Below are 16,900 nucleotides of genomic sequence, written 5' to 3'. Positions count from 1 at the left end.
ACAGCTTTGGAAATTTTTATAACAAAATTTAAAGAAAATTTATTTTAAATGACCCTCTACCAACTGAAGCCAATTAGCCATCTGTGCCTCTGTATGCAGCCTGGGTTAGCTGCTAGTAGTATAGATAGTTAATAAGCTTTCATATCTTTAGTTGCAGAAATTTGGGAAGCACAACCTTTAATCACAAATCAGAGTTTTGGGTTATTAATTTGGCATTCTGATCAACTGTAATTTGCAATATTTTTGTTTTAGATTATTATTGTTCAGAATTAATTTTCAGACAAGGTACATGTTATCTACATGGCTTATAAGTACTTTAAACAAACTCCATCTAAAGAATTAATCATAATAAGTTTGATTATGCTATGATGTTTGCCATTAACTGAACACTAATCATATACATTGTGCTGCTATAAAAAGAGAATGGTATTAGTACATGGCTGGGATCTGAAATAAGTTTAAAGTGAAAGATTTATGATATTTACTACATTTCTTCAAAATCAAAGCTTTACTTGAGTTTTACCATTAGTTATTTAAAGGGAGTCTATTGATTATTCCCAGAAGTGACTTGTCATGAAGGAAAAAAAAAAATGAATAAAATTGTTTAAGTACAGAGGCCAGGAGTTTCCAAGCGTCTGCTAAATGAAGGCATGCCAATTTACTGTAGAGCACATGAAAAGTGTCCCTTAATCATCGAATTTAAGGTAAATTTTTCTGAGAATGGTGTTCTTTCTCCCAATAGACGCTTTGCTGGAAAAACTCCTCTCTGAGGGGAAGGAAGCAGAAGAGGCTGATGAAATGGACCAGGCAGAACTGGTGGACTCTGATCCAAAGCAGGAAAGATGGCGCCATGACAATGGAGAAGGTTATGAGGATGACGAACGTCATCCTGGGTAGGATTCACTGTCAGACTCTTAATGGGGCCAGTGAATAACACTCACTGCTGGTATTTTGTATGCAGTAGTGGATGAGTGAAGGCCGATAATCATAATAATGCTCACGACTTGAAATTATTTTTAATATTCAACTATAATGTTTTAGAAGTTAAATGAATAATCTCAAATATAAAAATTATGTTAAAAAAATTTTTTTAACCTAGAAGAGGAAAATCTTTGACACATATTTAAGTGACAAAGGGTCTTAGGTGAATGTATAAAGTGAAGTGTCACGAATGGAAGCTCTGGCGCCCTCTTGCTCCTGAGTCACCCGTGCCTGTCTTTGCTGACGAAGTCTCGAGGGTCAGGGGTCGCAAGGCTCCTGTGGTCATGACCAAGACCCCTTGATACATCAGGCCTCGTCCAATCCCCCCAAAAGGGCCTCCTTAAACCCCACAGGTGCGTCTTGTTAGATGAGAGTGACGCAGAAAACCCTGCCAAAGATACGACCTGAACGTTGCCTTTTCCATCCTGGGCCAGAAATATGCACTGATATGCCGAATTTTAGATATTTCTACTTTTCCGACGCCTTGTCCTGGAGAAATGAAACGAAACGGCAGTACAGCCCATGCGGGGAAGTCAGAGGGGAGAAACCGTGTCATCGCCGGCTCCCACGCAGGTAGCTGGGCGCAGGGCTGAGGAGGAGAGCGGCTCCTCGAGGCGGCCCTCAGAGGGTCCGCCTTCGGTCCGGAGGCCTGAAGGCCGTATCCCCGAGCGTCCGGACAGCTCCTCGGCCTTCGGGCGGGACCGCCGGGTGGGTGATGCGGCCGAGGCGGAGGGATGCGCGGGGCCCGCCCGTGGAGGGAACGGCCGCGCCCGCTCAAGGGGCAGCGGCTGAAGATGCTCGCCGTCCGCCCATGGATGCAGCTCCAGAAGTCGGCCTGCATCCGAGCTCAGTCTCGTGATTCCGCACAGCCTCCGTTTCCCGCGAGACCCGGGCGGGTCGGCTTCAACAGGCCGCCTTCCCCCCAGCAGGGCTGTGCTGAATTTCCAGACGCCTGGCAGGTGTTAGCTGATGCTGTTGGAGGTTTCTATAGCGCTGGTCACAGACGGACGGACGATTTTATTAAACTTCAACTCCGAGCTTGGTGAGTCCCAGGCCAGTTAGTACTTCCGGTTCACGACTCGGGGGGTCAAAGGGCGGTTCTTTCCAGGGAGGCGTTCGCGTGGTACTGGGAGTGTCTGATGAGGAAGATGTGCCGCGTGGCCTTGGCTTCGTAGTGGTCCAGCCTGAACACCAGTTCTTCTTCTCCAGATTGCAGAATCTTCTTCCACAGGTTGAGCAAGGCTAGTGGTGCTCACCTCTCCCAGGTGGGGCCCTCGACGCCAGGCCCGGGGCGGGGCTCCACCGCCCAGCCCTGCTCCCAACCCCGCGGGAGGCTGGGCCACGTGCAGCTCCGAGTCCCCCCGGGGCCACAGCCCAGGAGAGCGAGGTGGCCGAACCCTGAGAAGCTGAGGAGACGTTGAGAGAACAAGTAAGCACATCCTTAAAACTTATGTTCCTAAGATCTGTTTTTTTTTAATTCACATGTGTTTATTCACTGTACCATATTTAAAGGTTTTCATATTTTAAGTTATAGAAACAGAAATGTCCATTAAGATTAGGAACGGAACAGGTCACAGATTTGGCGTAGTCATGTTCAGTGTCAAATCACACAGTACTGCTGTTTTTTCAAACACGTGCACTTTCTCGTAAGTAGTTTACAAGCATAAATTGCTTTTTGGTTCCTAGTTGGTTTGAAAAGAAAATAGCAGGAAGAGCTTTATGTTTTCTCTGACAGTCTGCAGTGTTCCAGTGCCCAGGCGTTTGGATACTCAGGAAAGAGGCCAGCTTCAGCATGGAGGTTCTTCCCACATCCTGTCCCTCAGTAGCTCTGCCCCTAATTAAACATGTTGTTGTTGTTCAACACAGTTATTATAAATTTGTACAAAATTCATGAGATGGCCAAATTTTCCTTATTTGCTGTATTTCTAAAATTGTGTCCTTTGTTGAAACAGCCTGAGGTGACAAGCAGAGTGAAAGAGCTGTAATTAAAATTCTCTGAGAAATCAGCAGTAGCAATTAATGAAACAGAAGAGTAAAGCAGCATAAAAATAGTCTTTAAAGAGGCCTCCTCAAACTCTGGAGGCCAACCAACAGGGATTCTCCTGAACAACAGGAGGCAGAGAATTATAAATTTATAGAAACATCTTGTTTCTCTGGTCCCCAGATTGTGCTGTTGGTACTCTGAAGCAGGAAGCACCAACCTCTCGTTAATAATTCCCAATCTTGTGCAAATGAATACACAAATCATAAACTTGAGTGAGAGATCTCATTAATTCAAGCTCCAGCACACATTTTGGAGAATCTTAATTATTTGGATAATTACTCAAACTCTACTCTTTACTTTTTGTGCTGAAATACAATTTTAGGTTATAATTTGCGTCTTTGAGGTAGTGTAGGGATGTGTGCTTATGCATTATGCTTTACTTCCGGTACTCTGGGTGAAAAATGCATTTCAGATATCATCAGAAATGTATTAAGGACTCAAAGTACTGGGCTTGGTGGTGAAATATGGAGAAATAATACTTATCACACCTGATTTTGCAATGAGAAAAGAGTTATAGTTATCAGGAAATAAAGAAACAATGACAATATATAGGCAATTAAAATGCATTAATTAGAATCTGTTTTGGTTTTTTTGGAAATGAAGTGGTAAGAGTACATGACTTTATTCTAGTGTACATTTGAAAGGAAAATGGTCTCTATAGCGTTACTGTTTGTCACATCCTATGTCCAATGCTTCTTGTGTCCGATGAAGGCTGTACTTTCCTTGCAGACATGGTCTGCATTAAAATCTGTTTTTTTTTTTCATGTTCCAAAAAAAACTTTGTTCACACGAACAGGCAGCATGCCAGATTTGTTCACCACTGGTGTAGAGCACAGATATGATCAAACCTGTCAGCTTCAAGGTATATTGAGGTTAATCAATAAGAATATTAAGTATAAGAATCATCAATAATAGTGGCTTATTGTTGGATCAACATTTTGTGTAAAGAGTGTTCTAGAATTTTATTTCAGACTACCCGAATAGAAAGCAATTGCATGTAGATGCTGGCAAATGTTCATTTCATTTTGCTGTCATTTCAGCAAACTCTTTCTTTCTGCTCCATAAACTGCTGTAAGGCGCTTCTACATAATAAAATATTAGAAAAAAATATATTTATCTTGCAGAATGAGAATTCTGATTTATCAAAAGCTTATGAGAGCTGTGGATGGGAATTTTTAATCCATAGAATTAATTCCTTCCCTGTGATGACTTAGCATAGAATATAAGTCCCTGGGAACATTTCTGTGCAGTTTTGTGAGATCTCATATCCCAACCCCTGAGGAACATGGGATGAGGGGATTTTATTCCAGCATTCCTAATAGAAAGGAAGAAAGGGCCAGTTTCATATAGTCACACCTCCAGCTTGTTCACTCTGCACTTTCACTTGCACTGTGTTAGAAACATTGTTAGGGGGTGTCTATCTCTCCCCTTATTCTGTGGTGTTCTGGAGTTTTATGAATGCCTAGATTTTTGCATTAGCACAGATTTTTTTGTCCCATATCCTTTGCTGTCCCATTTTCCTCTATGATATGAAGTGGGGGAGTTCTTCCCATGTAATTGAATGTCTTCTTTTGAGTGGTGGGAATAGAGTTGAGGGGCTATCGCTCTGTACATAACTTTCTACTGAAAACCACTAAGGGTGTGGAGGGCAGATTGGGGTTATCATTTGTGCTTCACTGTCACCTTTGAATCCAGGGGTGTTAGTTGAACATCTGTGAGTCAGACCATTTCCTTAAAGATACTCATAAGTGTTCATACGCCAAATACCATCTGCCTGTGCAAACAAGAACAACCCTGACCACACTTGACATACTATCCTATCTTTTATGCATATTAGGAAGACTGAGGATCAAAGAGTTTACTTCTTTACGATCAGAGTCAAAAAGTGGGCAGAGTGGGGATTCAAAACCAGTTCTGCCTGATTCCTCTACACCACACTGTCACAGTCTGCTCTTTTCTACAGAGGCAAAGTCCTTCTGTGGCTTGCAGTTTTGTAGGCTCAGAGCTTCTGTGAATACTAATTATTCCAGAACCAATCCTCCTACCTGTTATGTTAAATTGGTCTTTCAAATAGAACTTGAATTTAAATTTGAAATTTGTGACTTTGAAGAAAGACATCTGCTGCATTTCTGACTTCTTTTACTTCAAGATATAATTAGCTAAATAAAATTTTATCGTTTCTTGGAATTGTTGTAAGGATATTTTCAGTATTCCTTTAATTTTTATAGCTCTCTTGACTTTCCCTATTTTTAAAAAACCTCAGGCCAAAAGTTTAGGGAGTGTGGATTTTTATTCACTTGCAGAATAATCACTTCCATCAGTAAATAAAGTTTTAACAAAGCATTTTTTCCCTCAAAAGTATTCTTTTGGTGTGTGTTATAATATTTGGAGAAAAATTGAAAAATATAAATTATTTTTGGTTTTATAATTTGTTTAGTATGCATGTATGTTTTACCTTTTGCTGAAGTTTCTGAATTTTGATGAAAATTCTGAAAAAGAAAAACAGGTCCAAAGATACACTTGTTATTCAGAAAACAAATTTAGGAAACCAAACCAATAATATCCAAAGTCTACATACAGAAATTTCTCTGGCATGATAAAAAGAAAATGTATTTATTGGTGTCATATATCAATGTTGCTTACTAAACAGAGGAAATCTAAATTGTAAAATGAAAGAAAAGCCTTCTGACTGTTGTAATCAGCAATCTAGGTTATTTGATTCGAAAAAAAAAAAAGAAATCTTTAGCATAAGCTCAGCCTTTTTTTAGTCTTATTAGAACAGTTCTACAGATATAGCCTAAATTCAATCCCCCTTCCACAGCAGTGACTAAACTTTTAATATAAAAGATTTGTAATTCTCTTTGTTTAGTGTGTCCAATTCTTATTTTAGCTGTCACTTCAGATACAAGCTTTGGGCAGCACAGAAAGAAGGCTGGATGGACGGGTGCAAAATCATACAGATTCACTATATAGTTTCCTTTATTTTTTAGAGTTAAAAAAAATGATAGTCAAACACTTGAGATCATATCCTGAATTTTAAAAAAATACTGTCTGAAATTTTTGTTGTCATTTAAGTTCATATACATTAGCTTGGTGGTTTTATTTGTTTGCTTGTTTGTTTATGTTTATTGTAGGCCCGGAATTACTTTAGTGGTTTAGTATTTACTGGTTATAACTTTATTATCATGAAAACTGTATAAGGTAGGTGATTCACAGGTTCATTAGAAATGACGTTTCAGTCCAAAAGCAAATTCAGTTTTCTAATAAGATCCATTTTAATTGACACTAAATTTTTTTAATATTTTGCTTTGACAAGTTTGCTTTTAAGGAAATCCAATTAATGAAAAGCTGGATTTTCAAACAAATAAACTAGGGAATAATCATTTTCCTGTAACAAAGAACTTGCTACAGTATTCCTTTTAGAGAGAAAACACTTCTGTAGTGTTTAGAATGTAATTAAATTTACATACAACTTTTCACTTAAAAGCATCATTCACATGAACCTTTTCAGAAGCATTTCTCTTAGGTAAAATATTTCATCTGAGCACAGTTTCAACCACTGGGCTTAACAACTACACATAAGATCTTTACCCCAGCCATGTGGGTGAGACTATTAAACATGTCAGCATGACTTAACTAGAATTCAGTTTATTCAGAAATGTAAACTAGTATTTTAAGATCACCATGACATCCACCTACAGCACAATGCGTAAGACCGTATTTTTTATTTTGTAGTTCATTTATTGTGTATTTAATGGAAATATGTGAGCCTCTGGAATATAATTCTGAAGGATGGAAAATTGTTTACAGTGCTGAGTGGGAGCATGCAGTAGACAGAGTACAACTGCATTTGTGATACAATTTTTCATTTTGCCAAAACTTACATTTAATAAATACTTAATTACTTCCATGTATGGCAGGAAATAGTCTCTTACCAAAAAATGCAGCCAAGAAAAAAGGAAAGCTTCTGAATTTTGAGTTTGTTGGCAGAAGACATATTTCTCAGTATTTCTTTAGTCTTAGGTTTATGGTGGGTGGATAGATTGAATGACTTTGGCATTATTAGCCACAGTTGGTTAATGAACAAATTCTGTAAAAGGTACTTATTATTCGTGCCAGTTTTCTTGTATAGTTGGGCCTATAGTTAAGATACGATGGAAAAATGGATGGAGAAAAAATCTAAATGATGTGAGATATGTGAACTTTTAAAGTGTCCTCAAAATAAGTAGAATCTGGAGTAGACATTTATTTGGAGATATTGAACTATTTACTTTGGCCATTGACATATATGGAATAAAACTATTAATTGTCAACTTTTTTTCTTCATTTCTATGCATGAATAATCACATACAATTTACTCATAAGTATATAAGAAATGTGCAATGTGAATATGAGCTTCTCTTGATAATTATAATTGTTCATAGCTTTCCTAGGAAATATCAGTACTTAGTTTCTCCTTGAAGGATTCTTTTGGCTTCAGTTATATTGAAAGTTTGATATTTCTGAGAAAATTGTCATTTTCATTCTTTTAGGGAGTTTCAGAAAATGAATGTTTAAAGGTAAAGCTTTTTATAGCTAGTACTAGTTTAACAGCATTTGAAGTGCTTCATCCTAAGATTAGATTTTCCTCCTTCTTTGATCAGTTTGTTTCTACTGATTCACCAAGAGCAGGACATAAAAATTGAAGAACAACCAAGTGGTCTTAACAGATGGAAAGACATGTGTGCACATTTATACAGCTGGTCTCCTACTCTAGCAAAGGCTCATATTTGTTGTGAAGCTGGCTGTAACCAATGGCCCTGAGATAAGAGGGTCCTAAGTGGTGCTTGTGTGAGTTAAAACTTTCATCTTGTCCTCATGAGGAAGAGTCTAAAAAACTACCACCAGCATCATCCCTACAACTTCCAGTAATAATAATGATTCTCATTCAAGATGCACTATCATCTGGCCCCTTTATTAATATTATTTCTAATATCACAAGAACCCTTCAAATTCTGTTTTCTTTTTTGTTTTAGAGATGAGGAAAACTGAAACTTAGAGAAATGAATTAATTTTCCAAAGGATATTCGTCTAGAAAGTTGTAGATCTTGAATTCAAATCATCTTTGTGTGACCCTATGCTCTTTGTGTTTTATTATCAGCTCTAGGTATTTGTAATATCTCCAAAATGTGATAATCTAAGAGAAACGAATGCCTTGTTGAAAGTTAATTCTCACTACCTTGGTATCCTGGCTTAACTTCAAGTGTTGGAAAATCTTTTGGTGGTATAACTCTTTTGCTTCTTAGTTATCACTATCACTATTCATGTAATGCAAATAAGGTAATTAAATTTCTATATTCATTATTACATCTAATCGCAAAAACCCACAATTCTAATTATAATAAGACATAGGAAGTCCAACATTAAGAAATTACTGATTATCAGTCATCTATTTGAAAAAATAAGCATGACGATTTATATATATTAGTATAATTGTCTACTTTCTAAATATATCTTTTTGAAATTTCAAGGCTGGCACATTCAAGGTAATATAATCTCTGCTGTTCCTATCCATCCAGATAATGAATGAATGCAATCAGTCTCTCATGAAGTTTCATATGTACTGGAGTGTGTATAGAGGCCTGGATTCAAATCTCTGTTTTGCCACTTATTAATCGCCTGTACACAAGCACTCTAAGCATCAGATTTTAATTCTAAAATGAACTTTAAAATACCAACTTCAAGGTATTGCTGTGAGAATGAATTGAAATAAAATAAAAATGAAGTGAAATGAAGTAATACGTAAATGAAACTATTATTGCAATGCACTATCAAGTATTAGTTATTATTATCAGCAGCATCATATCTTTTGGCTTTATCACGTGCTAAACTAATAACAAGATTGAATGATTTGTTGTAACCAGATGTCCTAATCTTTTTCTTGGGCAATAATCACACGTAATCTACATCATATTTCTGAGATTTATAAAACCAATCACATAGTACTCATTTTTTAAACTGAAAAACCAGGAAATCATCACAGAATGTGAGATCATAGAAGCAGTGTGCCTTGAAGATTCAGCAAAGAATACCACATGAACTGATCTCTTCTTTCCTGCATATGTGCTTGTCCATGCAAGCATGGGTGCTTACATCTGCATACTCTGGTGTGCATGAGAGCCATTAATAGACTATACAAACGCTTGCCTGTGAATATTATTATATAAGCATATTCATCTAGGTAGGATTGTAGAGTTGATTTCAGTCTCACTTGAAGGTTATATTGTAGTTACACTTCAAAGGTATAAGAAATTTCCTTTTAATTTAACTAAATCCTTTTGGTATAATAGAATTAAGTTTCCATTACCCGCAAATGATTGAAATGTACATGTACCCACACACACTCACACACCACATATATGCTAGTTAGTCAAAAGTCTTTCACTCTCCTTAATTAATTATTGAACTTAGATTTAAAATAATTACTGTGTAATAAATGACTGTATTTACCTCTGCTGTTCTCTGAAGAATAAGATTTAGTTCATTTACAGCATCTGTAATTTGTTTGGTCTCCACACATCCCAGAACAATGCATATATTTTTAACATCGTCAATAATATTATCCAGATTTTGCTGTAGATGAAAAGATTGACATCTTACAATTTATTGCAATCAAGGGGACACTAATTTTTCTTTAAACTACCTCTCTTTCACTCCATAATATTTTAATGTATTTTATCTGTATCATTAATAATGTTGGCTTTTCAAAACACATCAGCTCTATCAATTCCAGAATCACAGTCATTCCAATAGAGGATTTCAAAATGGAGTTTATTTCAAAAGAGGTGCAGTATGTAGGAGGTGATCAGCTTTCTGGGAGAGAGGTATGAAAGATCTCATTCTGTAGATCTTTCTCTCATAAGAAGCAAAAGCTCTAAGTTGCTGGTTTATGATACTAGAAAAAATGATGATACTAGAAGAGATAGAAATCCTCTGTGACCCTGACCCCAGGCAAAAATCTCTTGCTTTTTGAGCAGGGGAGCAAAAGCAAAACCTTTCTGGGGGAGAGGTAGGACGTGGGTTAAGATCCTTTGCTGATGAGAGAATGGTAGAAGCAGAAACCTTTTGCTCCTGGGGTAGGGGCAGGAGACCTGTCTTGAGTCCAGGATCCTACATGGATACCAATCAGCAGTCAGAAACCACGGAGGAGGGGCAGAAAACTCTCTCCTGTACAAGACTAAGTGCAGATATAAGGGACAGTTTGGCTGCCAGAAAGTTCCATTCTTGAGGCAGAAATGCTAAGAAAGTTCCAATCTTGAGGCTCAAAAACAGTCTGCCTAAGGCTGTGGTTGATCATTACCACAGAACTCCCTTTACCCTACTACAAAAATGAGTCTATTTTGAATAATAGACAAGAGCAAAGCACTGCTAGGGGAGAGACAAAAAAGTATTGCGAGAGGTCTTCTCTGCGGCATAGGCAACCAGGGACTGTTGAAAGCTGAGGGTGAAGCAGGAACAGAGAAAAAGTCGCTAGTACTGCAGGCCCCCTATATAAGTACAGGTAATAGTAACGAATCACTGGAGGAGTTTGAAGCCTGATGTGCCCTGACGATAATGATAGCAACAACAAAACACAAAGCTCAAATCTTGACTAGATTTATCAACTTTACATAATAAAAGCATAACAGAATATATAACCCAGACGTTAGAACAATCAGACAAGGACCTTTAGTAACTATGATTAGCATATTATAGGATCTAGTGGAAAATGTGGACGACATGCATGAACACGTGGGGAATTTCAGCAGAGATATGGAAACTACAAGAGTCAAATGGAAACCATAGAAATATAAAAATATATTTGGTATTAGAGATGGGGAATTCTTTCAACGAACTCATCAGTAGATTGAACACAGCTAAGGAAAGTATCAGTGAAATTGAAGATAGGTCAAGAGAAATGATCCTAACCAAAACCAAAGGGGAAAAAGAGTGGGAATAAAAACCAGAACATACCATCTAATACCTGTCAGAGTCATACATGCATTTGGAGTTCTGTAAAGATAAGAATGGGGCAGAGAGATATTTAAAGAGATGATGGCCAACATATCAGAATTTGTGGGATGCCACTAAAATTTAGAGGCAAATTTATGGCTTTAAAATTTGAATAATTCTATGTCAAAGAAATTGAAATTATAATAAAATCCTTCTTATAAGGAAAACTCCAAACAGATGGTTTCGTTGGTGATTTTTATCAAATATTTAAGGAAGAAATAAAACCAAATCTACTCAAATTATTTCAGAATACAGAGTCAGAGGGTATATTTCTCAACTTATTTTATAAAGCCAGCATTACTCCAATGTTAAAATCAAGCCACAACATTATAAGAAAAGTATAGACTGATGTCTCTCATAAATACAGATGCAAATATCCTTAACAAAATATTAGCTAATTGAAGCCAGAAATATGTAGAAAGAGTTCTAAATTGTTACAAAGTGTGGTTTATGCCAGTAATGCAAGGATATTTTTAAAATTTGAGAAGAATAAATGAAAAAAATCATATGTCCATCTGTATAGATACAGAAAAAGCATTTGATAAAATTCATCACCCAGTTATGGTATAAACTCTTAGCTAATTAGGAGTAGAAGGAAACTTCTTCAACCTAGCAAGGATCAACTGACTTCATGCCATAACCATGTAACTTCCAAATAACATCATACTCAGTGGTGAAAGACTAACTTTCTAAGTTTAACAAGAAGGCAAGGATTCTGCTCTTACCACTTGTCACTTCTAGTAAAATTCTACTGGAGATCAGGTAAAAGAAATACATATTGAGAGAAAGTAAATCTTTAGTTCCATGATGTCTAGGATGGCAGGGTTTTTACTTCAGGTAAGTAATGGGGCACTTTTTTTGTAACAGAAATGTTTTATATCTTGTTTTTCATGGTTGTTATATAGGTATATACATTTTCAAAACTAGTCAAAGTATACAGTTTACATGAGTGTATTTTATTTTATATATTTAAATTAAACTTCAAGAAAGTTGATTTAATAAATATGACATCATAATGAAAGTAAGATAGAAAGTATACAGTTTGATGTTATGTTTAAAAAGAGTAAAGATTATGAAGGTATTAGTAGTCAGCAAAATAAAAATTAAAACTGAAATAATATCTCATTACAGATACCTCATGTAGGCAAAATTTTTAAAAGTTGGACTATACCATACATTGGTGAGAAAATAAAGCAACGGGAACTCTTATATATTGTGAAATGGGTATGACCAAATTAAATGTTTGGTATTACCTTGTAAGTCTATGGCCCTAGTTATGTACCCTAGAAAACCCCCTGAGATTAGCTTGAATGTACATCAACAGTAGAATAGATAAGTTGAAGTTTGCTAATCTAATTGAGTAATGTACAGTAATGAAAATAATTCAAAAACATATATAGAATAATGTGGATAGATCACAAAAACGATATTGAGTGAAAAATACGGGGCACAAAAAGTACATATAGTTTGATTCCATTTAGGTACATTAAAAAGGAAACCTAAACCTTAAACAGGCATACCTCATTTTATTATGTTTCACTTTGTTGTACTTTGCAGATATTGCATTTTTTTACAAATGAAAAGTTTGTGGCAACCCTGCATTGAGCAAGTCTATTGGTGCCATTTTTCCAACAGCATTTGCTCACTTCATGTCCCTGTGTCACATTTTGGTAATTCTTGCAATATTTCAAACCTTTCATTGTTGTATTTGTTATGGTGACCTGTGATCAGTAATCTTTTTTTTTTTTTTTTTTTTTTTTTGTGGTACGCAGGCCTCTCACTGTTGTGGCCCCTCCCGTGGCGGAGCACAGGCTCCGGACGGGCAGGCTCAGCGGCCATGGCTCATGGGCCTAGCCGCCCCGTGGCATGTTGGATCTTTCCGGACTGGGGCACGAACCCGTGTCCCCTGCATCGGCAGGCGGACTCTCAACCACTGCGCCACCAGGGAAGCCCTGTGATCAGTAATCTTTGATGTTACTGTTGTAATTGTTTTGGGGCACCATGAACCTCACCCATATAAGATGGCAAACTTAATCTATACATACTGTTTTGCCTGCTCTGCTTACTGGCTGTTCCCCTATCTGTCTCCCTCTCCTTGGGCCACCCTCTTCCCTGAGACACAAAAATTTTGAAATTATGCCAATTAATAACCCTATAATAGCCTCTAAGTGTTCACGTGAAAGGGAGAGTTGCATATCTCCCACCTTAAATCAAAAGCTAGAAACGATTACGCTTAGTGAGGATATCATTTGACATTAAGCATGTCGAAAGCGGAGACACGCCAGAAGCTAGGTCTCTTGCACCAAACAGTTAGCCAAGTTGTAAGTGCAAAGGAAAAGTGCTTGAAGGAAATTAAAAGTGCTACTCCAGTGAACATAGGGATGATAAGAAATCGAAACAGCCTTATAGCTGACATGAAGAAAGTTGCAGTGGTCTGGATAGAAGATCAAACCAGCCACAGCATTCCCTTAAGCCAAAGCTTAATCCAGAACAAGGCCCTAACTCTTCAATTCTAAGAAAGCTAAGAGAGGTGAGGAAGTTTCAGAAAAAGAGTTTGAAGCTAGCAGAGCTTGGTTCATGAGGTTTAAGGAAAGAAGTTGTCTCTATAGCATAAAGGTACAAGATGAAGCAGCACTGCTGATGTAGAAGCTGCAGCAAGGTATCCAGAAGATCTAGTTAAGGTAATTAATGAAGGTAGCTACACTAAACAACAGATTTTCAATGTATGTAGACAAAACAGCCTTCTCTTGGAAAAAGAAACCACATAGGACTTTCATGGCTAAAGAGGAGAAGTCAATGCCTGGTTTCAAAGCTTCAAAGGACAGGCTGACTTTCTTGTTTGGGGCTAATGCAGTTGGTGACTTTAAGTTGAACCCAGTGCTCATTTACCATGCTGAACATCCTAGGGCCCTTAGGAATTATGCAAAATCTACTCTGCCTGTGCTCTATAAATGGCACAAAAAAGCTTGGATGACAGTATATCTATTTACAACATGGTTTACTGAATATTTTAAGCCCACCGTTGAGACCTACTGCTCAGAAAAAGAGATTCCTTTCAAAATATTGATATTATGCATATGGTCAAGAGCTCTGATGAAGATGTACAGTGAGATTAATGTCGTTTACATATCTGCTTATACAACATCCATTCTGCAGCCCATGGATCAAGGAGTAATTTTGACTTTTAAGTCTTATTATTTAAGAAATGCGTTCTGTAAGCTATAGTTGCCATAGATAGTGATTCCTTTGATGGATCTGGGCAAGGTCAATTGAAAACATTCAGGAAAGGATTCACCATTCTAGATGCCCTTAGGAACATTTGTGACTCAAAAGAAAAGGTCAAAATATCAACATTCATAGGATTCCAACATTCATAGGAGTTGGAATCAAGAAGTTGATTCCAACCCTCGTGGATGACTTTGAGGAGTTCAAGACTTAAGTGGAAGAAGTAACGGCAGATGTTGTGGAAACAGCCAGAGCACTAGAAGTAGAAGTGGAGCCTGAAGGTGGGATTAAATTGCTACAATCTCATGATAAAACCTGAACAGATGAGGAGTTGCTTCTTATGGATGAGCCAAGAAAGTGGTTTCTTGAGATGGAATCTACTCCTGGTGAAGATGTTGTGCAGATTGTTGAAATGACAATGAAGGATTTAGAATATTAAATAAACTTAGTTGATAAAGCAGTGGTAGGGTTTGAGAGGAATTGACTCCAATTTTGAAAGAAGTTCTACTGTGGGTAAAATGCTGTCAAACAGCATTGCATGCCACAGAGAAATCGTTCATGAAAGGAAGAATCAATTAATGTGGCAGACTTCATTGTTGTCTTAAGAAACTGCCACTGCCACTCCAACCTTCAGCAACCACGACCCTGATCAGTCAGCAGCCGTCAACATCAAGGCAGGCTCCTCCATCAGCAAAAAAGATTACAACTCACTGCAGGCTCAGATGATGGTTGACGTTTTTTTAGCAATAAATTATTTTTTAACTAAGGTATGTACATTGTGGGTTTTTTTGACATAATGCTATTACACGCTTAATAGACTACAGTATAGTGTAAACATAACTTTTATATGCACTGGGAAACCAAAAAAATCATGTGACTCATTTTATTGCCATATTTACTTTATAGTGGTGGCGTGGAACTGAATCTGAAATATCTTTGAGGTGCCTGTCTTGATAATGGATGCATAGTTTGGTGCTGAAATGGCAAAGAAAAGCTACAACATGGCTTTTCACCAAAGGATATCTCTTATGTAGAAGAAAAGAGATATGAAGTGGTGTAAAAGCAGATCCTATGATATTGGCAAGATTTTGTACCAAACTTATTGTGTAATAAGATAGTCTGCTTAGTTCTTTAATGGGTGTGTGTGTGTGTGTGTGTGTGTGTGTGTATATGTTCTTCGTATATTATATAATTCACTGCACAAATCTTAAATCATCAGATCATGTTATTCTTTTGACAAAAACCTTTAATTCTGTATCTCACTAGGAATGCAGATTATGTTGGTTAGTGATTATCTTCCTTATTGAAGATCTTACAGTTTTCTTCTTCTTCATGTCTGGCAATGTTTCAATCTGCCCTTTATTTCTGCTAAGGTAGGTTCCAGTTCTGCAAAGGTGTTTTATTTCCCTTGTAACCTGACTTTTTCTCCTTCATGTCTTTGACTTCTCCTGTTGTGACCTTTCAGCTGGTCCTTGTTACCAGTTCATTTCACCCTATTTTCTTCTTATGATTTTTTTACTCCTTTCCCACCTCTTATATTCTGTTGTGAACGCAAATCAGTTTTGTGACATTTTTCTTCTAGATCCTATACTTTAGTAATAGTGTTAAAAATAACAACTCTAATAGCAATAAAATAACACTTGTACTTATCTTTTCTTGAACATTTTTTATCTTCCAGCCACTATATAATATTAAGCACATTACATCTACTGTTCAGTTAATTTTAAAAAATCATCACATTATTTTATTATCTTCACTCTAGTGATAAATAATATAAACTCAAGGATGGCTGAATAAAAGCTTCCCTAGTGGCAGAGGGTTTGCAAATATGTTTACCTGACTTCGGAATCTCTGCTCCTAAATTCTGTCTTTACTGCCACTCTGATTAAATTATGTTTGATATCAAAACTTCTGAAAATCCAACAATTGATCTGCTTGTTACTAAGAAAGCTTCAGTTCTAAAAAAGTAAATATATATTATCAGATCCCTATGTGCCCCCCTTCTTTCTCCTTATAAATGGAATTTTTGGTCTCTCTCTCGAGGCTAAATATTGTTGGATTTTGGTCTTGAGGAGAGGAAAGTGTGAGTTAAGAATTATTCTGCCTTCCTCATTGAATTACTTATACCTGAATAATAGAGGTGCTATATTTTTCTTATTATCTAGTTGTTACATCCTCTGAGCCATGGGCTTGATGGTAAAGGGTTTGGAGGCTTTAAGTTCATTTCACACCAGGCAGATGTTTCATGAAGCCCAACTACATTTGGAAGCATGAATAGATTTTTCTCAATCCAGATCCATCTGGTTTACAATTAGTTCATCAGTTACTAGATCCTAGTGTAGGTTTGTCATCAGTGGTAGACATTGCTAACTGTCTCTAAAGGTCCTACTTGGCATTTAAATAAAATTTTGGAAACAATGCACTAGAGGCTACTAGGAAAAAGCAACTTTGAATCAGAAGCTGATTCTTCCATCTAGATCGAAATCTGGTTTTACGTTGCTTTGTCCTGTACATACACCACTCTATGTGCATTATGTGAATATTCTGTCTTTCCAACTAGATCATCAGCAATTTCAGAGCATGGTTCTGATTTTGATTTCTGTTGATTCCAGTGAGTAA

The 16,900-nt window shown here is 37.0% G+C and overlaps 1 protein-coding gene across 6 annotated transcripts in view; it reads right to left on the bottom strand.

The window, feature by feature from the left end:
* Window positions 1-16,900, bottom strand: part of PIK3C2G (phosphatidylinositol-4-phosphate 3-kinase catalytic subunit type 2 gamma) — a 364,032-nt gene that overhangs the window by 256,613 nt on the left and 90,519 nt on the right. For all 6 annotated transcript variants that reach the window (XM_082849612.1, XM_082849613.1, XM_082849617.1 and 3 more), the window contains 2 exons: window positions 9,515-9,637; window positions 5,481-5,514 (listed from right to left, as the gene is read on the bottom strand). In XM_082849612.1, the coding sequence (XP_082705738.1) occupies window positions 5,481-5,514; window positions 9,515-9,637 (157 nt within the window). The remainder of the gene's footprint in view (window positions 1-5,480; window positions 5,515-9,514; window positions 9,638-16,900) is intronic.

This window comes from Leucopleurus acutus (genome assembly GCF_964270905.1).
Source record: "Leucopleurus acutus genome assembly, chromosome: 11".
NCBI classification, from domain to species: Eukaryota; Metazoa; Chordata; class Mammalia; order Artiodactyla; family Delphinidae; genus Leucopleurus; species Leucopleurus acutus.
Note: the sequence above shows the minus strand (reverse complement) of the source record. Positions and strands in the feature narration are given on the sequence as shown.